Consider the following 26,721-nt stretch of genomic DNA (forward strand, 5'->3'; position numbering starts at 1 on the left):
TGCAGTTAAACATAAATAAAACAATGACATTTAATGATTGCAAAATTTAAATGTTAACAAAGATTATGATGAATTTTGCACAAGTTTTTTTGAAATTCTTTATAATAAAACTATCCAGTTTTTTGGAAAAATAATTTTATGGAAATTTTAAAATCAAAGATTCAAAAAATTCTCTTCAACTCTTATAATTTTTTGCTGCCCTTAACTGTATTTGGATAAATAATTAATTTATATTAAGGCGTTTTGTTTTTTGTTTAAAACTTTTCAAATACATAAAAAATAAATTAGTTTTTTTTATATGTATGTTTGAAGTATGTATGTGTGTATATTTCATTTAAGTTAATAATGTTTTATGGTTTTATTTTTTTGTTTAAATTTGAGTTTTAAACAAAACGTTTTTAATGCACACATTCCATTCAGATGTATTTTATATTTTATTTGTTTTTAATTTAATTTGTTTGTTTCTTTATTGTATTTTTCTTTTATTTTATTTAAGGTGTGGGTGATATTATTTTTTGTTTTTATTTATTAATTTTTTTAATAATAATTATTATTATTATTTATGTTGTTTTTACTTTTTTTATTTTGTTAAAATTCTAAAACATTTATTGCATTTGTTAAATTTAAGCTGATATATTTTTTGTTTTTGTTTTGTTTTTGCTTTGACTACACTTACAAATTAATTGCTGTTTTCTCTTACGGTTTTGGCCGAGTTGATTTTTGCATTCATAATGGCAAAAATGTTCTCAGTGCCATGAAAAACGTTTTTTGTTTTGTAACTAAAGTTTTATTATAAATTAAATTAAAATATTAATAATATGTATGTAATGTATGTATTTAAGAAAAAGCATTAAAAATAAATTAAAAATGAAAGAAACATAACTTTGTATGTATGTATTTATGTATGTGTGTTTGTATGTATGTATGTATTTATGTAGTAGTTACCCCTATAAATGATGCATTTAAATGTTTTGTGTCTGTTCTCTTGATTTTTTTTCCATTCTCTTTTTATATTATTATTTTGTTAATTTTTGTTTGTTTTATTAGCTTTTTATATTAAACTTTAACTTGTCTGTCTTATGCCGTTAAAATTTAAAAATTATTTTAATATTGCTTTTACTGTTCCATTTAATTTATTTCTGTTATTTTTTATACTTTATTTTATTAATTTTTCTTAACGTGTGTGTATGTGTTTTTGACTGCATTCAATTAAAACTTTGTTTTCATTTCGCAAATTAAATTTGTGTATGTGTGTGTGTTCTCGGTTGTATGTATGTGTGTGTGGAGTTTTTAATGTATGGGTGTCTTAACAATCGTATTTGGGGCAATGTAATGATAACCGGGTATTGGCAGTCCAGCTGTTTCCATGGATATTCTGAAAAGGAAATAAAAAAAAACTGTTATTTTTTTTTTAATATATAACTAAATGAAATGAGATTTGAAAAAGGTTCATAATCAATTGATTTCTATTTCAATTTTAAAATTTTGCATTTATTTAATGGATTCGATTTGGTTTATAAGTTCCTATCAAAAAGGAACCAATTTTTATTGATATTACAATTTTTTAATCTGCTAAGAAATGTAATATTTTATATATGTACTAGTAAAGTAGATATCACTAAATAAAAATACAATATTTATGAATTTGTATTCAGTTATATTGGTTTTTAGTCATTTCTAGCAATTTTTAATTCTAAATCTAGCCATTTTCTGAGCTGAATAGTTGGCAACCTTGGATCTCAGTGGTAATACGAAATTTTAAGTTGCTTGCAATTAAATTTGCTATGGTTTAGATTCTATCGAGGTTCAATGTTAAAGTTTTTTTTATAAGAATAATGTAAAGTTGTTCAGTTTAAACTATATATCGTTACATAAAACGCCCTAACTAACAAAAATTTCAAAACAAATTATTTTGTAAATTCAAAGTAAATCGAAATTTGTAAAAATTAGGTTTTAAATTGTTTGTTAGTTAGGGCATTTTGCGTTTTAAGTAACGATATAAATTTTTAAGCGCTTATCCAATTTGTACAATGTTGACCTCATATTAATTGTAATAATACCGTAGTTTTAATATATTTTACTAAAACTCATTTTCTTTTGAACAAAGAATATTCAACCTTGAACAAAGGATATCTCAAAAAAGCCATTTGTCCTGCATATCTTTGTAATTAGTTCTCAGATTTTTATAAACTTAAGGTAGGGTCACACATGACAAATACTTGACGAAATAGACGTAACCACACTAATTCATTTGAATTCTATCATTTATTTCAAAAACTTATTTTACTTAGGATGATTCAAAACAAAAAATTTAGTTTTATTTTATTTGATGCTGTTTGATCTTACAAAACACTTGTAAGAGTAAATACGTCAAACAAATTTGTACTAAAAAAAGTGGTTACGCTTTTTTGAGCAAATATTTGCCATGTGTGACCCTACCTTTAGTCTTATATAAACAGTAGGGACTTCCATTTTATGAGTATATCACCAAAAACCACTTTCTGAAGAAAAATGGATAATAAATTTAAACAATAACGTTTAAGCAAGCCTATTTTAAAATGCATATTCCTGTACATTATTGTTTCAATAATAGACTACTGATAATATTTTATTTAAAAATATCGTATCATTTTGAATGTTACATATCGAGGTTGACTTATATTTTCTATCAAAATGGAAATATTCCTCAGCTTAACTGTCACTTATAACTAATTGGTCAATTAGTTATAAAACTATTTACAGAAATTTAAATACATTAGTTGTATTCTCCAATATATAAGCCTGTTAAAACTATTTTCGTTAATAATTTTTTTGTTGGTTTAAAGTATAAAATTAATTTAAAAAATTTTATGAAAATACAGCTTTAATTGAAATTAAAATGATACCAGTTCATTCAACTCTCTAGGAACTATCAGCGAGTGTTAAAATATTTGTTACATATTTAATTATATTGAGCAGTCACAATAGGGGAACAAATTTTTCAAATTTTTTTACAAATGGATTTTTTGGTATTTTTATAATATTTGAGTTTAAATCTTCTAGAAAAAATATATTTCCAAAAATTTTTTTTTTATTTACATATTTTTATTTATATATGTAAATAAATTTTTAATTTCATTTATTAGCACGAATTATATGACGAATTTCCTTTACGTTACTTAAAAAATACGCGATTTATGTTTCCAAAAATAATGTTCTAAATTTTGTCAACAAATTTAAAATACAAGATTTGTTTATGTTCTTATGCTTATGAACTATTCTTAAATATTTCACATTACTGAGGACTGAGATCGTAAAATTCTTAACACACGATTTTCATTTAAACTTTTAACCCAAGTATTATTTGATTTTTTTTGATCAAGTTACCTTTGTAAGCATGTCAGTTATTAATGTCAATTATGTTAATTTGTTGTTAATCTGTTTAAAAGAAGTGCCTACTAAAATTATTAAATATTTTAAACAAAACCCAACTTGGTCCTACAAAAAGCTGGCCAAACAATCAAAGGTCTGCTATCAAACTGTTTCCAATGTTATTATACAGTACCGGGAGAACTTGTCCGTTGATATAAAACCTGGTTCAGGTAAAAGGAATGGTGATGTTTCTAAAGTCAAAAAATAGAAAGCATTTTCAAAAAAGCTCCCAACACCTCCGGTAGGAAAGCAGTCCTGTTAGGTCAGTACTCGGACTATTTGGTACGAAAAGATAAGGCCAATGCAGGTTTAAAAGCATACAAGGCTCAAAAAGTTCCTGACAGGAACTCTGCTAAAAATTTAGAGGCCAAAGACAGAGCACGGAAATTGAAGTAACATTTTATACAAAAAATATACATGCTGTATAATAGATGACGAAATGTACGTATGGATAACTTTTCGCAGCTTCTGAGCCAATGTTTTTATGTTGCAGATGCTCAAGGGAATGTTCAAGAAAAGGTTAGGACCCAAAAGCAGACAAAATTTCCCAAAAAGTTCTTGGTATGGCAAGCAATATGCGGTTGCGGCAAAAAGGCCAAACATTTGTTAGAAAGGGCTCTATAAATACCGAAATTTACATCAAGGAATGTTTACAAAAGAGGATGTTTCCATTCATGAGACTACTTAATGTGTCCACTTATTTTTGGCATGATTTGGCATCTGTCAATATGCTAAGAAAGGTCTTGAGTGGTACATGAACAATAATGTGCTATTTGTACCGAGAGGGGTAATTACTCCAAACTGCCTGGAGCTGAGGCCAGTGGAGAGATATTGGACTCTTGTTAAAAGAGAATTGAAGAGCACAAAAAAGGTGTCCAAAACCTGTTCGAACAAAGTGACATAAAGCACTATAAAAACCACAATGGATGGGGTTTCGAATAATGTTAGTGTCATTAGTGATTAAAAATATATTTTTTTTGTAAATTGTAACAATAATTTCAATCAAATAAAAAAAAAATTCAAAACTGTATGTTCAAAATTTTTCGATCTCAGTCCATAATTCGAATTTAATAGTACTGAATACTACCTCCTGGATACAAATAACATTTTACCCAAATACTAGTTTTTAAATTGATGATTTAAAAACTAGTATTTGTTACAAAATTTGTCATTTAATAATTAGAAAAAGTCATGTTAATGATATCATTCTAATGTAAACTCCAGACTTAAAATATTAGTAAACAATATTGTTAATATCGGCTATAATGAATCTTATGGTGGGTATATAATATTCATCACAGCCGAATAGTACAATAGATAACATATATGTCATTTTGAAGGGTATATATGTGACATTTATTCTCACTTAGTTATTGAACATTATAGTGTAAACAACAAAGTTTTTTTTGCTTCGAATTTTGTACCAACGAATTGTTCACCAAAGCTTATGGTGAATGTGTTCCATCGGTGTCAACATCTGCGAGATCGTGTGGTTTTGCAGTTCAGAACTGGTGATTTCGATACTGAAATGATGCTTGAACGCTATAAAAAAATCAATTTTGAAACCGAATCGTAGGAGGTCGTATTTGAAGCCCGGCCAACCAGCCGAATCGACACCAAAACCCAATAACCATGGTGCTTAGGTAATGCTCTGTATTTGCTGAGAGCAAAAGGGTAATATATATTGTGAGCTGTTGAAATGTTGGCCGAAAAATTACAAGAATATGCGGCCAGTCATGAAACCGTAATATTCCATCATGACAACCCTCGGCCTCAATACCTGTTAAAAAGTATTTAGAATGAAATGGTTGGGAAGTTATGACTCACCCGCCTTATAGTCCATACCATGCCCCGTCTGACTACAATTTTTTTCGATCGATGCAAAATGCACTCTCTGGGATAAGCTTGGCTTGATTCGTTCTTGGCCTTAAAAAAATGAGCAGTTCTTTTTGCTCGGATCCATATGTTGACAGAAAAATAAGAAAAGTTCATAGCTAACAATGGCCAAAACTTTGAATAAATTTACATATATTGTACAAATGTTTCAAAATAAATGCTACAAATTTGAAAACATTGCGCATTTTTAAGTACACCCAATAAATATATAAAATTAATGAAAAAAACTCTTTAGAGTTATAGAGCTTATTTTTAAATGTTTAACCATTAAATTATCATAATTTCGGAATGACAGCTTTTTTCTATGATCCACTGACATGTGTCATTGATTTGTGCATTTCGTGTCACAGAAGAAATACAAGCCATCTGAATTCAGTTTCAGCGATTCTGTAAATTTTTTGATTTTCCTCATATACAGTAGGATTTTTTACCAAACTTTATTGAAGTTTTGCAACTATTTTCGATTTATACTTTTTATTCGATCAACATTTTGATGACGGAAGCTTAAAGATTGCGGCGTTAAACAACTATTAATCTCAAGATATTAGAATTAATAAATTCACCGTTTTCTCAAATGATAATTTTAAAACTTTAACTATTTAAATTTTTGGACATTGAACGATGCATAGTTAATTATTTTATGTTTCTGCACAAACTTATTTTCCAATAATAAATGCATGAAAATCCGCCACCTACTCATAACTATTGCTATTAAAATACATATGTAGTTCATGTGTATGTAATTTAAGAAAAATTAATTTTTATAAAATTTCCAATTATTTTTATGATATCCGTATATATGAAATTGTTTCACGACCTGCTAAGTTTTTTGTGTGAAAATTCCCGCAGGGAAAATTTAGTGAGTGTTTACTAGTCACTGGCATTCAATTTGTTTGTTTAAATTTTGTTTAATGCGCGTAATGATAAAAATGTTAATTAGGATAGTCCGAATTAAAACAAAAATATTTTATTTTTGCTTGAACCATCTCTCAAAAGAAGGTTGCTGGATCAATTGTTTTTAGAAATGGTATCTTAAATCAATCTAAAATTTTTGATTCCAAATAAGTTCAAATATTTTTTGGTCCTACGCTACTATTTATTGTATTAATAAAAATAAATTAAAAAAGTAAATATTCATCATCTCCATAATACATAATTTTGATAAGTTGGCAATCGGATGTACATTAGGGTGCTCAATCAAATGTAGAAAATTGTAGCAAAATCGGATAACGTTTAGAGGTTTCACATTTTTTTTTTAGTTGATTAGATTTTTCTCAACTTATGACCGAAAACTCGAATATTAAAATAAAAAGTCGAAATAAATGTAGTCCGATTTTTCTTAAAGTTTTTAGAATTTCGTTTTTAGATGACAGAGAACAATTTCAGATCTTGGGATATCCGAAAATCGAGAAAAACTAAACTAACTAAAACAATGTAAGTATGTAAGAATTAGAGAGGAGGACCTTTCAGGTGTCAAGGTTAACCACCTTTAATGAGAGAAACCTTTCAGAGCCGTTAAAATATACAAATGTGAACCAATGTTACTAAATTTAAACTTAAAAAAAAAGTAAAAAAGGCATTACGAAAAATCAAACAAAAATATAATAAGTATTCTGAAACATTAATTAGATTAATTAGGTTTTGGATTAGGCCGATTAAGTATGGTTTTGGTCTTAACAAATTAGTTTCGGTAGGACTCTAAAATTGTCCAAAAACCGTTTTAATTAAAGCAATGAATATCGATTATATCATTTTACATAAAAACGGAATAAATTCGTTGAAAACTGTCAGATGGAAAGTAGAAATGATAAGTATAATAACATGTTATGTTATTTTCTTTCTGTTGTAATTTTTTGTTTCTGTTGTAATTTGACCAGATATTTATTGTAATTTTTTCTCTATTTTGATGTTATTGAACTTCATTGACACTCGTATTGTTTACAGGTGAATTACAGATTTTGTTCGGGCTCTAGTGGCTATGAGTGCCCACCACTGGTAGAATTGACTGTATCAAGTTATTTTTGTAAAAACATATAGTGGTTCAAAGCCAAACTCGTACACAAAAAGTATTCTATTTTAATCTTAAATATTTCCTTGATTATATCAGATATAAAAAATGATCTATAGAATATGTTTGGATACAATATTCACTGTTATATTATCGTTATGAAAATATTCACCCTTATCGCGAATCAATATTTCACATGTAATATATTCCCTTTTCCTTTTTTCGTTCATCAACTTTGTTCACGTGAAAAAATTACCCTTGTTGTGAAATTTTTAGATGGAATTTTGTAAACAATAAACAGCTGTTACGAACAAAATCAACTATTGTGAATGTAAAGTTCATCGTGATATTCCCGATAGCAATGTTCCCTTCGAGGGAAATGAATATTTCATGGGAACAAAATTTCACATGTTATTGCCGATAGGGGTGATTGATTTTACAGTACACTTCAAAATATGAACACTTTTTACTTCCATAGGGTACTCTAAAATATGAACTTAGTGAACTAAGCTGTGCATTTTTAAAAGCTTTTCAAAATATGAACAGCTTATTTTTTTTTTAACGTATTTTATCTATCTACACAGAGTTGAAATCTAAATCAACAGGATAGAGACTAAATTCGAATTCAAGTGCCTAATAATTTTTGAACTTCCCTGGGTGTTGATGGGACTTAGATGCCATTCGCAAATATGAACAATCTTGCAAAAGTGAACTGGCCTGATTTTAATATGTTCATATTATCGCGAGTACACTGTATTACAAAAACCAAAAAAATTATGGTATATTTAGTAAGTTTGGCTTTGAAAAAGTTATTTGGTATTACATATTATGTTTAAAAAGCTCTATATTACGTATTTTTCGAGTTAGAGTAACTTCAAAACTAAAAAAATATTTTTCAACTGTAAAAATTTGGAATAAGTAGACAATTTTTTACAAAATCGTTTCCTATATAATTGATAATAAAATAAAAGGTTGAGGTGTGATGAGATTTTTGTAGGGACATATTCTATATATGTTGCCCTAAGAGATAAACATAGTCATTAAACGGACTTCATCGGTCTTTATTTTTGCCAAGCTATATAATATTAATAACTGTTTTAAAATATTTCTTACCAATTTTGAAGGACTAAATCAGGGCAATGGTGAGTACCAATAAATTAAAAAAAAATAAATTTTGAGTATAACTTGAACTATGTATTTACTTTCCCATCCGTTGGAAATATTCATTTCAGGGACCGAAAATAAGTTATTTTTTAATATTTAAAGAAAAAAATCAAGCATAAACACATATCGAAGAACAAGGTCAAGCATAACATTTTTATTTCTAAAATAAATATAATTTTTTTTTTTGCCAGAAATAAAAGTTATTTCCCGATTTTTATTTTTTCGAGCTTTTACTTCTGTTCGAAAACATAAAAGGCAAAAAAATAATAATGTAAAATAAATAATGCAGAATTTTAAGGAGTTTCGCAAATTTATTTCATATAAATAGTAAAATTTTGCATATATCTGACCTTTGACCTCGATGCGCGTCCCGAAATCGTTGTACGATTTGACTCCAATTGTCAGCACATATCTTTTAGACGTAGTGTAATAATCGGCTGTCACCCTAATGTACATACATACGTAGAGTTCCTTTTTAAATTTATCGTTATATCTTTGGCATTTACAGTCGGATGCTCAATCAAGTATCCTGGTCTAGTATTTATCCACCAGATCACTTTTCCTATCAGAATATTAAAACTCGCAAGAAATCATTAACATTTTCCTAATGAAGTAATTCAATATTTCCAGCTGAAACATTTTTATATTTAACTAGCGGACCCGGCGAACTTCGCCCCGCCCTAATTTTAAGCCTTCAGACAAACTTTAGAGTAATAATACAACATTTCGCATTTCGCAATTTTCTATGATTTACACTAAGAACTTTCTATTGTTTGATTTGGAAAGCCATTAGTCCCGGTCCACACTGTGAAACATTTGCTGCACAACATTTGAGTTTGTCGATGAAAGGGGAAAGAGGAATGAAAAAGGGAACTTTGTTTCATGTACATGAAGTTTTTGTTGAGTATGTCATCCACATTTATTCGTTCGTATTCGTACTGTACAGAAATGTCAAAAACTGACATTTGCAGCAAATGTTTCACAGTGTGGACCGGGACTTAAGGAATAATAATTAATAATTTAAAAATTTCATACAAAAACACGATTTTCGATTTTTCCAATTTTCCTGAGGGATTTTCCAAAATTTTCTTCTGACAAACAATTTTACAGAGATCGGCCCAACCGTTTTCATTTTATGAATTACTATACATTTTTTACATAATTTGTATATACATAGAGCCCAATTATGAATAAAAATTTCCCGGGAGTTTTTTTCCCTATTCTCATTTTTCCTATTCAATGGGAAATAATTCCCATTGACTTTTTTATTCATAACTAGTTGACCGCCCCGGCTTCGCCCGGTAGCTATTTACTAATGTTAGTTCTTCAAGTTTCTCCAAACCACATACATATTTTATTTGCAAATTTATTCGCAAATAAAATATCTAAATTTGTACTGCATACTTTAGGAAGCTTTTATATTACAGTTGAATGGACTCAAAATAAAAAAAAATTCCGAGTTTTACCCGGAATTTCTGAATTTTTTTTAGTTACAAATCGCTCCAGCCGTTCTCACGTGATGCCATTACATACATGGACCATTTCATTTTTATATATATAGATTGGGCTGATAGATTATTATACAAAAATAATTAAGGTAAAATGTATCGACGTGATTCAAAAAAGTTTAGCAGCATGATAAAAGTTTAGCGTTCGAAAAATCATAAACTACGAACTGTGCCAGTTTTTTCAATATCATCGGAGAGGCTGTTACGTTACATAATTCGAGAGGCTGTTGTTAGCCAGTTAGCGATTTCGTTATATCATACTTATAGATCCTACTGTAACTAAATGCCGACTGTTCTGCAGGAATTATAGACATTAGGGTGGGCCGATTTGTAAGGACAAAATTTTCGATATTGTGCCATCGATTTTTCGATAGCTTTTTCCATGAGGAAAAAATTTTCACTACGGCATATAAAAAATCATTATCAGAAAAAGTAAAAAAATTTACTTTTATTTTTAAGGTTTTTTATTAGGCCGAAAATCGGATTATGGAATTTTAAAGAAGAAACATAATAGAATACAAAAACGTAATTTTTATTCTAAAATGTCTAAGCATTGTGAACAAATTGTTCCCTCAAAAAAAAAAAAATAAAAAAATTGGCTGCGTTCGTTAATGTAGTAATTTTGTGCACACTAATGCTGCAACTTAAAAAATTTCGATTCGTTTCGGATTAGGCCGAATAATGATTTTTTGACCAAATATTATTAATACCGTTTCGGCCTGAAAAAATTAAAAACTTTCAAATCTGTTACAAAATATGTGTAATATTCATAACGCAAATATGTATGTGCTGCTGGTATTAAAAATAATTCGGTTTACGAAAACAAGGACGAATATTTTACATTTAAATACTATTGCTTTTATGCTTTTTATTTAATATTTTAATTCCAACAAAAGTAATGAATGTTATAAAAATTCTTACCAAATTCTGATGAATCTTTGGAGGAAGCATATGGTGATTAAAATATTGTGGTTTGGATGTTGACACTCTGGCAAAAACAAAGGTTTATGTAGTTAAGGATAAACAAGGACGTATTTGGGTTTGGTTTATTATAGAGTTCATTGTTTTTTTTTCTAAATTGCTCTATTAGAGAAAGAAATTTAAATAATGATATATACATAAAAAAAATTAAATAAATATATATATTCTATATACTTATTTATATGTATATCTATCTATGTATAGAAATTGTTGTTTTTTTAAATAATAAACACCATTATATATTTTGTTGTTGTTGTTGGTTTTTCTTTTTATTATTTATTTTTAAACTACATATATTCTAAAATACATAATTCTTTTTTGTTGATTATTGTTTCTGTTAATTTAATTTATGTTTTATGTTAAACGTTTATGAAATGTGATTACAATGATCATTTCTATTATTGTGTAATACAAATTTCTAAGGCTGTCTAGCGTAATATTAATAATAATAATAATTTGTTTTTTGTTTTGTTTTCTTTTCTTTTTTTGTAAATGTATTGTATGTATACCTAATAATATTATTAATAATGATAGAAAAACATTCATATTCATTTTTTGTGGTATTTTAAATTGTTTATCTTGTTACTGGTCAAATACTTTTTGTTTATTACAAAATCCAAAATATATATAAAATGTGTTACATTTTAAACTAGACAATATGTTAGACTTGAATGAAATGAAAATAATACATTAATTTTAAGTTTAATTTGTATACCAATGACTTAACTTTACGAAAATATAATGAAAATTATAAAAAAAACTTCAACAAATAATAATAGTAATAATAAAAAATAGTTACAATATAAATAAATACAAAAAATGTTTTGTAAAACAAGAAAGGTTGAAAGACTTGTAGTCCTTGTTGTCTTAAATAAATTTAGATGCCGAAAATGTTAAATTTTAAAATAAATACATATTTAAATATCTTTTAAATTTTGCAATACAAAAACTTTGCAAAAGTTTTCAATTAGTTGGCAAAAAGTTTTATTTTTCATTTTTGTTTTTTGTTGTTTCTTATAAAAATCCAAGTATATTCGACAAATATGTTGTCAGCTTACAAAAAGTCCGTTTAAATATCAAATCTATAAATTGTCAAGTATTTTTAATTAGTTTATATTTATATTTAAATTTAATTATAATTGTTATTAATTAATTATTAAATTTTTAATTATGAGCGAATTGGTCCTTATTAAATTTTTAAATAACTGGAATTTGAACTTCTTTAAGAAGTTTGATTTGTATTAAACAATTTTGTTTTAATCTTAATTATTAGTCTACAAAATTTAATTTTTTTTTTAATTAAGTGAACATTGTTGTATATGTTGTTATGTTAGATTATGTTATAGTTATGTATATGTATTTCGAATAATGATGCTTTAAGTTTGTTTTGTGTTTTTATCTAATCAATACAATAAAATTTCACAAGTGCACTATAATATTTATGATTTAATGTATTAATGATGAAAATATGCATGAATAGTATGTATTTATGTATGTATGTATGTTTATGTGTGTATATATGTATTATGCATGTTAAATGGGGCTATGTAATGAAAATACATTGATTTATGGTAATGTTTTAATTTGAATTTAATTTAAATCCTTTATTGTAATTTCGTCTCCGAATTATGTTTTAATTTTTGTTTTGTTATACTTTGTATAAGTTTTCTATATGTAGTTAATTAAAATATTTTATATTGTACGTTTGTATGTACTTCTTATATGTTGGGTATATAAAACACTAGTCATGGTCTTCTACATAGATAATGTTTGTCCATTAATTTGCTTTTCTCTACTTTTTTTCCTTCATAATTTTTTGGCATATTTATAATAATTTAAAGTTTTATCTAAACATACATTGATTGCTTTTTCTTATAACACATAAAGTAATAACAAAGCTGCAAAAAGTTTTAAACAAATTAAAAAAATAAAATTAAAAACTTTTTAACAAAGTTTTTCTGAAAATTATTTCACTAATAGAATAGTTTTATTTTTAATCAAATTAAATTTATTTTAACTGACTCAATTTGAATAGCAAATACACTAAATGTTCCACATTTTCAGTCTCTTAGCTTAAAGTTCTTCACTACACGTAATGATTAATTTTTCAGGGTCCTATTTAAATAATAAAATCGAAATACATGTATGTATCTGTATTCGAAATTGCTAACATTTTTGGCATTCATTAAGAAATATTTTATAAAGATATTTTCAGACATGAATATTTTTTTTTTTGTTAGAATAGCAAATGTGATAGATTTGTTTTTGTTTGCTAAAAGCGCGATTCTCTTTCAATCCTTATAATCCTTTTCTATTTATAAATATGATATTTAGCATTGTTTAAAAGATATACTAAATGTATATCGTATATCAATAAATTATAGGTTTTTTATAATCATAATTAAATGTTTGATTAGATTATGTTTTTGACCAATATTGACGTCTGAAAATTCATTAGATAATACTTAAATTGATGTCAAATGCAGTATTGTTGGTAGACGTACAAACGAAAAAATACATTATTTACTATAACTTCAGAAATCTTTAAAGGTGAAGTAATCTGAAGTCATAAAGAAAATTCTTACAATAAGTCCATATATCCTGATAGATTTTATAGTAAATAATGTATTTTCATATTGAATACAAATTTAATATAAAACCGTTTTTTTTTAGAATGACAAAACCGAAACCGAAAGTCAATTGAAAAGCAACTACTTGGATCAAAGTTATTTAAAGAATAATAATATCACTTTAAATATTCAAGGCATTTTACTCAAAACATCAGCTAAACCATAAAAACCGAAAGACAAAATTATAATTTTATACACATTTCAAACGGAATTTAAAATATTCAGGCATGTGATGAAAAACGATCGCTTTCAAAACTGAAATCAATCTCAAAAACGTTTTAGGTGTGATGAATTTCGATTGATTTCATATTCAATTTTTGTTTCATTCCGTATCAATTTTATAGCAAAAAACAACAAAATAAGCAACTCTCCATTTGTTTATCGTAGTTAATGTGAAAATTTATGTTCGATAAATTCCCTTTGAAACAAATTCGAATTTGAAACTAAAGTGCCCTGGAGACGATCAAATAAACACATCAATCATATAGTTTTGTGCGTGCAGTAGTTCTTTTTCGGCTACTTGTAGCCGGCAATGATTGATGAAAATCAAAAAGTATGGATATTTTATTTGACGACAGATTATTTGATCGTCGCCTGTCGTGATTGACATTTTCTTTGTGTTTGCTGTGCACGGATGAAAAAAAAGTTTCTCCGAGATTTTTGGTAATAATGGAAAAGTGCGTCCAAATACAAATGGTGATTGACATATTTATTTGTACGTCTCCTTTAAAGCTTCAAGCATACGACACTCACACATATGCACAGATTGACGGGTTTATTTGATCGTCTCTTTGAGGGAACTTAATATGACAAAACTATTCAAGCAAACACATCACAACTTTTGTCGTTTTGAAATCGATTTTGCATCATCACATTACTTAATTGTTTTATTATTATAAAATAAGCTTTTTGTTTTTTTTTAATTTCTTTGAAATTTATTTTTGTTATTTAACTTCATTAAAAAATATTTGCAATTATTTAAAAGATCTGTTTTTAATATTTCTTATGGTGCGGAAAATACAAAAAATTCTATTTTTAAATAAAATCGAAAAATTAACCTTAACATTTCTTTTGTTTTTAGGCTGTATGTTGTTTTAATTGTGAATCTTTTGTCGCCATACGATATGAGATACAAATAACTGGTTTATATAGTCAAAAGTTGGAAAATGCACAAAATTAAAAATCGAAATATGTATGTACAGTTGTGAACTCGAAAATAGCAGTACCACTAGTAATTTTTTTAAACGGCGTAAAATGTTTTTAACAATTTTTAAATTAGAATTTTTTTATTTTAATAATCTGACAAGTCAATGTTTGTAGGGTAATATTTTTGGAAGAAGTATGATAACTTCAAAAATAACTGACACATATTTATGTATGACAAAGAGGGCAACAACTTTGCCTCAGAGAGTAAATCAAAAATCAGAACTGTTGCCAAGATATGAGCCTGAGAAAATTATCACTTTTTTGCAAAAATTACACCGAGGAAGCAAATCTTTGGGGGCTCATAAAAAAGAAGCATGACTTTAAGCACAACTGGGAGACACGGGTTTTTGTTTTTGGTCTTTGTTTTTGGTCTTTTATCACGTACTTCCATGACTTAAAAAATTACACACAGTGTTATTATTGTATATCTATTAGATATCATTTAATGTTAAATTTTGTGGGTCGGGCCAAACATTGCACCATAGCTTAACAAAAATTAATTTTAAAGTTCAGAAAAGAGGGAAAATCTTATCCAGATATTCAAATGTATATCAAAGGCTATTGAATATAAAGAGGGACTGTAACCGGAAAACTGCACTTCAGCGAAATGTCGTTGAAATCGCCAAATGTAATCCATTTAAATCTGCCGGGCAAATAAAAACAGCGACCGAATTACAGCATTCGATACAGAGTAAAATTTATCGTAATTTTCTTATATGAAATTATGACATTCTATATAGAGAACGAAATTTAGTATATTTTATTATAATTTCAATATCGAAATCATTTTATGATACGATAGCTCATTCGATCATGAATACGCTAGTTTGGAACCAGAATTAAATTTAGAAGTTAGCGATATGACTGAGAGCGAAGATTTCGAGAAGCAAACTTGACAGCTCGAAGTCCAAGGAAAATGGCAATACGTTCAAAATACACATTGGTACTCGTTTGTAGTTCGCTAGATGCCGACTGGCCTGCAAGCAAAGGGTCAAACGCAGTAAACTGTGAAAACAGTTAAAATTTATTGATACTGCTATTATATAATATTAAAGAATCAGATGATAGTTGACAGTAAATAATCTGATGTGGTTCTAAAATAAATATTTTAGTTCGAAACAATTTTCTGACGTATTAAATTCGTAATAATAATTTTTGTTATTTGTTACAACTAAAATTTGTAAAGAGAATTCGGTTTTGAAAGGACCTTCTATCATTTAAAACACAACTGCCTATATATAGCAATAGAGCCCTAATATCAATATCACTGTTACCTAATATTTGAGTAGTGCCTTTATTTTTATTTAAACCAATAGACTGAATAATCATTAGTTTTCAGCTTTTATATATCGTGGAATATTGTAAATTCGTGTGTGATGAGTGTTGCTAATTAGATTTGTCACTTGAATTAACAAAATGAATACATATTAGAGGTTGTTAATAACAACATTTTATTTATGAAACATAACCTTTTGTAATATTATCATAACAAAATCTTTAAAGATTTAAATATAAATAAATGTATTTATGTCTACGTATGGATGTATGTATCTATAAATATGTTTAATATCATAAATATGTATTATGTATTTATGTATATATGGTATGGGTATTTTGTTTAAAGTATGTAATTGATATCAATATGTTGTCGTATGTATAGTATGCATTCATGCAAGTTTATAAGAGCAGTGATATTTAGATATTTTATATGTATGTCATTAATATAATTTAATCTGTTGATTAAGAGATTTAAAGCTTATTTAAAGGAATGAGTAGTTAAAGTCAAACATTTTAAATATTAATAATTCGCTAATAATTCTATCGCGAGAGCACAATATATCGAACTAAAATGAATTTCCTTATTCGATATGCAAAAATAATGCTGTCTTGAATGCAATAGTAATACCTCAGATCCGATTAAGGTGCAGCATTATATCTACGTTTCTGTAAGCTTTTGCTGGTACCCATGCATAAATTACGACTTTTCTCAAACTACAAGTCTATAAACAAAAAATTAGGCTCTTCCGGGAATTATGTAGCACCACAATAGAAATACAACTCTAAATTTGAAAATACCAATACAAGAAAAGCAAACACAGTACACTAGAGTTTATGAAATTTATCATTTAAAAATTGTTTTTTATCATATTATATTGCCATGCTGTAAATTTTTAACCATATTTCTTATATTAACCGCACATTTTCAAAACTTATTGACAAAAATTTAATTTTTTACATATTTTTTACAATTTTATATTTTAAAAATATTAAATTTGTAAACTTGTAAATAGAATATTGAAAATTTCTATTTTCGGTATTGTGGCTATATTGTAAACAAGAGTAGGGAGATGTCATGTTGGTCAAAATCGCAACGACGATTGTCCTTTTCTGTCTGGGTACCTTCAATAGAAACTATTCATTTTATCTTTTCTATGGTGTCATTTGACTACAAATCATTTAAAATGTTTGGCTTTAACTAATCATTTCAGTTGTGGTAATAAAATAATTACAATTTTTGTTTGTCATATTATTAAAAAAAATAAATCTTAATTTCGAATGTTAAAATTTGGTTTAATTTAGACTTAGAGTATATTTTAGAAAAACAAAAAAATAACAAAATAAAGTATGAATTATATATATATAAGAGAGAGAGAGGAGGGAAGGAGAGAGAGAAATCGGGAAATCTATGTAAGATAAAGAGAGTGTTAAGGGGATGAGGAAGTTTCTTTTTGTCATTATTGATAAAATAAGTAGAGTGTGTAAATACAATTCTACACTAAAAAAATAGAAGTAAAATTTAAGTCAGCAAGACTTATTCCTAAAAGATCGTTCTACAAACTACATATACGACGAATCAAATATATTTTTTTTTTTTTGTAAAAATCTAAAGCTTCTAAAAATTTTGGTTGCATTATGCATATTTTTGTTTTTGTTTTTTTTTTCTTTTAATATAAATAAGAAACCCCAATTAATTTTATTGTAATACTCAGCACACATCGTAGTCTTCTAGGTTGTTGTTTCAATAGGGATTGAATTTGTTTCGAGTTTTTTCGGGTTCGGCGCTCCCATCCGAATTATGATTTCGAAAACGTGATGAAGCAAAAGTTTTGGTGCGATGTACACCAGTGGTTTGAACTGGTGGACCACCCAGTGTGGCTAGACCTCCCAATAAATCGGACAGACTACCCAGGGCGGTAAGACTTGTAAGAGCATTGAGTGCTCCTGGTTTGGCCAGTAATTGTGCCAGTGGCAAGGCTGAAGCTAATGAGCTGGCAGCGGCTGCTAAAGGATTTGTTAGTGGTGTTGGTGTGGTGTTTGATGTTGATGATGATGTTGTGGATGATGTGTTGTTGTTTGAGTTTAAAACACTTGTTGTGTTTATTGGGGATGATGTTGTTGTGTCAGTGTTATTGCTATTTGAAATATTGTTACTTAATGTGGATGTTGTTGTGTTTATATTATTTGTGTTTGTTGGATTAGTGTTGCTGTTGCTACTATTGATTTGCCCTCCGTTTGTTGCGGCAGTGGTACCATTAACAGTTGTTGCACTATTTGCCTCTTGGAGATTTGCCTTCTGCAATTCGACGCTGTAAAAAGGGATAAATAGAGAGAGAGAAAGAGAAAAGGAAAATAGGATATTGTTCTTTTTTTTTGTTTTTATGGTGATGATAAGGTTTAATTTGTAGTGATGGTTAATTTTAATTTTTTTTTTTATTATATATCACTGACAATGATTTTGTGGAATTGAGTTGAGGTTTTCATTTCATACATTTTGAATTACATTTGTATATCAAATTAATTTGATATTAATGTTCTTGTATTTATTAATTTTACGTTTCTCTCAAAAGGTTAAGGAGGGATTTTTGGTGGATATTTAGGGATTTTGTATAGATATTATTTGAAATTATTGCAAAAGCGTTCTTTTTGCAATAGAAAATAATGTTTGTTGTAAGTAAAACTTATTTTGAATGCAAATAAAATAAAATTTATTATATGACGCAATTATGTAGTTGACAAATGCGGCTCTTCATTGATTTAATATAATTTAAATAAATAAAAGTGGTCTGTCATTCCCCACCCAATGTCTGAAAGCCATCATAATATTCTTTATCGATATCATTTTCGAAATAGTTATAAAATTTGAAAATGTTTATGTAGCTGCATACATGATTTGAACAATGCTCAAATTAATACGACTTTGGAATATATAAAATTTGATTTGTGTACAATATCCTAACAAAATATTACAGATATATATGTATTAAACATGTTTTAATCAGAACACTTAAGTGTATTTAAAATAAATAAAACTATGAAATTCTCTGCCAAATATTTATTAATTAAAATTAAATCATTATCTTAAATATCTTATGTAATTCTGATATGTTTTATTTCTGAAAACAAACACTTTACTGGTTTACAATGAACTTTGTCAATAACTAATAAACTTGGTTTTTAAAAAGGAATTCCAAAAAAATATTTGTAGTACAATGCCGTTTTCGTATTTTTTTATATAACATTAAATAAAAAATTAAATTTTAATGGTTTCCGAGATACTTATGTAGATCATTTGCCTAAAGTCTGAAAGTTCAGGTGGTTGTTTGCTGCTGGCAAGCAATCAAAAAGATTTATCAAATGCAGATCATTTTAGGTACAATATTTTCAGATTTAAAATAAATAGTGTTTTAACTAAACAAATCCAATTTTTTTTAATAAATTTAAAATTTTGATTTAAAAACATAAGACACTTTGGAATAAAAAAAAAGTTTATTGTTTTTTTACAAAGTTTATTAAAAACATTGACCCCATAATCATAGTCAGAAATAAAGAATTAAACTCGACTTTACTTAAGAGTGGACTTCAGGTATATCATAGACAAGTTAAAGTATACTTCCGACTCTAAATAAAAAACTGGCTGAAGCTGTTATTAACTCATTTAACAAGAACATCTGAGTTCTTCGCCAAGTAAAAAAGTTCGGCAAAAAGTTAAAAATGTTTAAGTGACAAGATATTGGTAGAGATTTTGCAATTATTGAAAATATCCTAAATATAATATTAATTGATTATGGGCCATTGTTTTTAGAAATTGCTGAATAATATAATGTCCCGATATTAAACTTTTTGCGAATTTGTATTGCATCCCTACGACACAGTTTAATATTAATATTTCGAGTTTCGAGTTTTTCAAATAACTTATACAGTTAAACACAAATAAAGCATATTTTCAAAACGTATTAACTGAAAGTGAACATTATCATCATACATTTGGCAAACATTTTGGTACAACATATTTTCATAGTGCATTTCAAAGTTTCAATGAAATTGAGAAAATTCCAAATGAATTTGAGAATTCCAAATTGATATTGAAAAAAATTTAAATGAAATTGAGAATATAATTTTAAATTAGAAAAATTCCAATTGTAATTGAGAAAATTCTAAATTAACATTTTAAATTGAGAAAATTACAATACAAATACAATTGAGAATTATAATATAAAATTGGAAATTAAGAAAACTCCAAATGAAATAGAGAAATAAACATTTAAAATAAATTTCTTTAAATGAACTTTTGATATATGGGAAGAGTTGGGAAATCATTTATCCTAACTGATTCTATGTGCTTGCAACAGTGGATTCCAAATCTCTCTGGATTTGCAAGTTGTGATTATTGGTCAGTAGAATTGTGTTTTTTTTCAAATCTCTTTAATGTGTAATATTTATGTATGCAGAGTAAAATAAAAATTATTTAAATTAATCATTTCTAAATTTCAATTAAAAATTTTATAAATACCAATTGTAATTTTTACAATTTAAAATTAAAATTCTCAGTTTTATTTGGATTTTTCTTAATTTCACATTGATCCACAATTTCAATTGAAAATTCTTATATCCACCATCAAAAAAGATGGGGGATATATTGATTTTGTGAAATGTTGGTCGTAGAACCAAGGAGTATATACTATGTAACTAGTGCTCATAAAAGGTCCTTCTCAGAATATGACTTGAACATTAATAATTGGAACCTAAAAATGTTCTGAACCTAAATAAGTTCTAACAACTTTTGTGAGGATTGGTCCATAATTGACCGGTAAATCTTATATAACCCCTATATTGGAAAAATATTTTATTGTCAAAAAGTATTTTTCCAATATATTCGACATAAGTCATTTAAAGTTTTAAGAAATTAATCACTTTATTAAATTCAGTATAGTTCGGACCATAACTGATTCAAGTCCCCATAGAAGAACAAAACTACATACTGATTATGGGTATATAACGCTCTTACTTGTTAAATTTTAAGTATAAATTATAAAATACATTTAGATTTTTCTCAATTTTTCATTGAAATTCTCAATTTAAATTTGAATTTTCATAATTATCAATTTTAATTGTAATTTTCTAAATTTCAAACTGATATTCACAATTTTATTTGAAATTTTCCAATTTTAACTTCAACCATCAATAATTTAATTTGGAAAATTCCCAATCATAGAATAAATACATAGAACGACGGCAGAAGATTTTGGCTCTCAGTTACCTATGTATGTAATTGTCATATATGTTCTAAATTTCCTCAATATCATGTATAATGTTTTCAATTTCAATTATAAATGGTGTGGTAGTTCAATAAAAAGGCATTGCACATAATAATTCGCTTTAACATTAACATTATTAAATAGATAAAAAAAGTTCTTGTTGATAAAAATTAAAAATTTAAACTTTAATGACATACAAATTTAATATTTAAAAACAAATTCAATTAAATATGATTAGAGAGAAAAGCTCGTATAAATTTTTTATCTATTTGCATTCAAAAATAAGTTAACAAAAAAGGATTTTTCTCTTCTAAATGGATTAAATATAGTTATGTATGTATAAAAATAGGAATTACTAAGGATTAAAACGTCGTTTTATCTCCAATTACCATTCATTAGAAGTTTGGTGATGGTGGTTGGTGGTGTTGGCTGATTGGTTGTTGGTGGGTTCGTGACTTAAAAAACAAACAAACAATCCCCTCTCACATTTTGTCATTTGTTTTTTTTTTGTAACTGATAACGATTAAAAGTAAATAGATTTACAATAAGACTTAAAACTAACCAATATAGAGGAAGAAGTTTTAACATTTCATATTAATTTTTTTTGATAGAAGATAAATACAAACAATTGCAATTATTATGTATGTACGGTATTTATTTTATATGTATGTATGTATATTATATGTATATATCAATTATTCAATCAATTCAATCAATTAAACAGTCAACGTTTATAAACATTTTAATTTATTTTTCTTTACTTAGTTGAAGTTTTTGGTTAAAAATACACATTTTGTATTTAAAGTTACGTTTTTATTTCTTTATAATTGGTTGTATAAAAAAACAATGAAGGCGGACATGTGGGGGGTTAGATGGGAAAATAACTTGGAAATGGAAATTCATATACCCACTAGGAGTATATAAACACAAAATAAGGGGTTAAATTATTTTGCTGTTGTCGTTGTTGTTGAATAAACGATGAGATTTTCAAATGTGAATATCATAAGAATATATAATTTTTGCTTTTATATATTAAAAAGAAAATGCATTTTGTATATAAAATAAGAGAGAAAAAAATGAACGCTTACATATACAAAAAGTTATATAAAGATTTAACTATGTATTTAAAGAAAACAAAGATCCTCCTCTCCTTTTATGATGAAAATACTTTTAATTGTTTCGCTTTTTAAAAAAATGTTTCATTAATTCAAAACAAATTTGTCCATTTGTTTCAGTTCAAATCAATTCGACAAAATTGCACAACTACAACTACATTATTAAATAACAATTAGAATTAGTTACAAAAAAAGTAAACAAATACACACTCACAATAAAAAGAAGACACAGAAATAGTTGTTATACATTTTCATTATTATTATTATTATTAAGACCAACAATATGGACACATAAACTTAACGTGATGAACGAACTAGTAAGTAACAAAGAAAGACATTAACTGGAACTTACCTCATATTGATTAAGTATTGTGCCAAGGCTACAGAATCTGGATTGCCACTGATGGTGATGGTGCGATCTGTGTTGCCACCTTCACGTTCTTCACAATTTGAAATGCGTATCATTGCACCAGAAATCTGACGGATTTCGGCAATTTTAGTACCACCTTTGCCAATAATGCAACCGATCAAATCGTTTGAAACAGTCATTTCATGCTGTTGCTGTTGAGCACGATTTGTATTAGCGGTACGCAACTGTGAGCCAGCTAGAGCAGCCAAAGCTGCTTTTTGAAGAAAAAAAACAATAATCGAGTAATTAAACCAATGAAATTTGATCTGAACGGTAAAATAGATAAATTCTTAGTTACCAACCTGTTGGATTAAGACCGCCAGTATTAGCAGGAGCCATGCCGGCCAAACCTAATGCTGCCAAACTAGCCAAAGGATTTTTAGCCACCTGTATAGATAATAATAAATAAATAAATTAAATTATTAACAAACAAACTCATCACAAAACTATTCATTCACATTTTCAATAAAGTAAAACTAAAAACAAATCAAACAAAAATTATAACTTTAAAAAAAGAACACAGAAATTACAACAATAAAAACACATAATAAATAAAATGCAATTTAAATTTACAGCATGTACATTTCGATTTTACACAAAAGTATGTAAACACAAAGTGGTTAAATTTAAATACAAGCTAGGAATTTAAGAAAAAAAATTAAATTTATTAGAAATAACCACCCTGTGTTATTAACCAATTGAATAATGAACCAATCGTTAAAGAAATTATTAAAAATAATTAATAAGAAATTGATAAAAAAAAAATAAACAAAACAAAATAATGTTGTTTTAAAGACGTACTAATTTTAATTGTGTGAGATTGTATTATTTGTGTGTATTTTATGAAAAAAGTGTAGAGCGTTGAGTTTGGCATATGTATAAATGAGTTAGTTGTTGATTAAGGTTAAGGGAACTGGATTAATAGGAATTTTCGAACTGCGATAGTTTAGGGCTGGGGTGTCTTTCACAAGGTGGAATCTGCAAAGTAGTGTGTAGAGAGGAAATCAATACGTCAGAGCTAGAGATGGAACAAAAGTGGATAGAATGGAAGTGGAAACACAGAATTTCGAGGGCCATCTGAAAGGACTTTCATTTGTACACCAATTACCTACAGCATTTTTTCATTTTATTTGTTTTCTTTTTTTATGTTTCTATATATGTGTTTTATTTTTTCTAGAAAATTGTGTATTTTTTATATTTCTATAATCATTATTAATAAACATGCAAAATAATTGAACACAAAAATTAGCAGGCAATTCAAAATTGACAATCATTTGTAGATTTAAAAAAAAAATCATGTTTAATATTTCAGTACTTAAAAAAAGTAACCAAATTAAAATAGAAACAATTAACATGGAAAGACTAAGAAAATCGTTTTTGCCAATAACTATATCGTATCTAAAATCCAATAGAATCTTAATTTATTTCTTAATAACAAAATATGAAAACTTGCATAAGCACAGGTCAAGTAATATTAAATCGTTTACTTTTAATGTGTTCTATGTGAATAGTATCGAAATAACCATTTTAATGAAGTTATAGAAACGAGGTACTGGTAGATTTTTTATTTCATAACTACGAATTGAAAGGTTTGTTCTTATTAAATTCATTAGTATTTATTTAAAAAAAAAACGGTTTTTTATGTAACCTTGGAGTTTAGCTTTGTTGTTAAAATAGTCATTTTGTTGTGAGAAAAAATTCTCAAAATGCTTGTTTATTAGTATTTATACGAATGTGATAATAGTATTTTTTATTTTTTTTAGCTTTTACATAATTATTATTCCGATTGATTGTTTTTGTTTTAACTTATCCAGGTTCCGTTTGATTATGATAATTCTCAAAAGACTACGTTTTGTTTATTAAAAGAATTCAAGTTTTTGGTAAAGAAATTGAATAAAAATTTAAGAAAACAAATACATACTAACAAACAAATATCAATTCCACTTAGAAATCTAAATTTTAGTTCGTTTCGGAAAAAGCATTGATAGGAATAGAATTATTTAAAAGGGAGGTAATTTCAAATTTGTTGCTTTATATAATCTTTAATATAACTACATATTTATATTTTTAATCAATTACACTGTGCTACAAAATAAATACCTGGAATTGATACTATTTTCGTATAGGAGTTATAAGCTGGTAATTTATTTGAATATCAAATAATTTTAAGTTTTCTATTTTTTTGTAATAGAACGTATCAGTTTTCGATATATCAATGTATAGAGGAATTCGTTTTGAAATGAGGATACTAATGAAATTATAATATTCTTGCCATTTTTCAAAGCATCTAGTGTGACAAGGTTACGACGATTCGTTGAACTCTGGAAGTTTACAATATCGCAAATATGTATGTATATTCTTTAATATTATATAACTTCACTATACCGAAAGTATACAATGTTTATTATTTAATTTATATTTATAACGTTTTTCTCTTAGTCTTTACCAGATATTTAAAGTATTAATAAAAAGTAACAAATAAAACAGTTTCAATTTGTGACATGGCTACCATTGTACTATTGTGTTACAATTAAAGTTGCAACATTTTAAACGCAGGACCTTGAGTTATTTTGCTGGGGGTAGTAGTAGTAGTAGGAAAGGGGGTACACAATACTAAAACCAAACTACTTTTTACACACAATGGGAAGACTCTTTATTTATTTTTTTGTACATTATTCGATAAATGTGGGAAGGAAACACAAAAATAAAATTGCATTTCATAAATTAATAAATATGTATTCTCTTTTTATGAGGTATTCATAAAAATAAATCAAGCATTTGAAATTACCGAACAATAAAGAAGGGGTTTGTGAGAGGGGCTAAAGGCGGGGTACTTTTTATTACAGGGGTATAAAAACAAAAATAAATGCAATGCTTTCAAAACAATTTCGTTCAACCAAAACTCACATCGGGCAGTTGCTGTAGGTGATGGTGTGCTGGTACTGCTCCTGATAAATGTGCGCCCTTTAATAAAGGATCCGTTAAACCCGATATACCAGCATGTAGACCACCGGTAGCCAAAGCAAGTGGAAATACTGGACAGGTCTAAAGAGGTGTATAGTTGTATATAGATTGATTTTTTTTTTTAATTGCAAGTGTAATAAATAGAAGTGTCGTTATCGATAAACAAATTGAACAAAAAAAAATAAATAATGAAGTAAGTAGAGTAGAGTTCAGTAGAATAGATTTTAATTTAAAGTTGTAAAGTTAAGATGTGTTAAATTTTTGATTTAATTTGATTTGTTTTGTTGTTGTTGTTGATGTAGAATTTATTTTTTTTAATTTGTTTTTAAACACAGTTTAGGTAAATTTGTTTATAAAAAAAAGAAAAATCAAATAAATTAAAAAAAGATTAGATTTAGATAAATATTTCCAAAAAAAAAATAAAATACAAAAAAAAATATTATATTACTATTAATGTTTTATGTATTTCAACATAAATAAAAGTATGTAATTTAAACCACAATAAGAATAAACGTTAAATAACAAGTGTTATATGATCAATTATTTATAATGGTTTTAATATGGATGCCATTTTGTTTAAGCTTTCAAAATTTAAAATTGATTCATGTGCAATTCTTCGGAAAGGTGATATTTTTTTTAAAAAAAGGGGTAAATAATTACGATACGAATATCAGCTCCAATAAATGACAAATGGTAAATATTAATAAAAAAAATCAATATTTTACTGAAAGTCATGAAATTTATGACTATAAGTAACCAATAGAATAATAAAGACCTCTGAATAACCATTTGCTGCCTCACGAACAATTTATTTATTTTTTTCCTTCGGAAATGAACTGTTTGCTTTGAATTCCTTTGAAATCCAATCAAATAAAACATGACAATATTTTATG

The 26,721-nt window shown here is 26.8% G+C and overlaps 1 protein-coding gene across 8 annotated transcripts in view; it reads right to left on the reverse strand.

Annotated features, from left to right (window-relative positions):
- Nucleotides 1-544: 544 nt before the first annotated feature.
- The window catches only part of mub (poly(rC)-binding protein mub), a 189,472-nt gene continuing 163,295 nt past the window's right edge, over nucleotides 545-26,721 (reverse strand). For 2 of the 8 annotated variants that reach the window (XM_065504821.1, XM_065504822.1), the window contains 4 exons: nucleotides 25,772-25,909; nucleotides 23,167-23,251; nucleotides 22,808-23,078; nucleotides 16,230-18,391 (listed from right to left, as the gene is read on the reverse strand). In XM_065504821.1, coding sequence (XP_065360893.1) covers nucleotides 17,824-18,391; nucleotides 22,808-23,078; nucleotides 23,167-23,251; nucleotides 25,772-25,909 — 1,062 coding nt within the window. In that variant the 3' untranslated portion in view covers nucleotides 16,230-17,823. Of the gene's footprint in view, nucleotides 1,376-16,229; nucleotides 18,392-22,807; nucleotides 23,079-23,166; nucleotides 23,252-25,771; nucleotides 25,910-26,721 lie in introns of those variants that run through there. The other 6 variants (XM_065504826.1, XM_065504823.1, XM_065504828.1 and 3 more) reach the window with 6 other exon arrangements.

This window comes from Calliphora vicina, chromosome 3 (assembly GCF_958450345.1).
Source record: "Calliphora vicina chromosome 3, idCalVici1.1, whole genome shotgun sequence".
NCBI classification, from domain to species: domain Eukaryota; kingdom Metazoa; phylum Arthropoda; class Insecta; order Diptera; family Calliphoridae; genus Calliphora; species Calliphora vicina.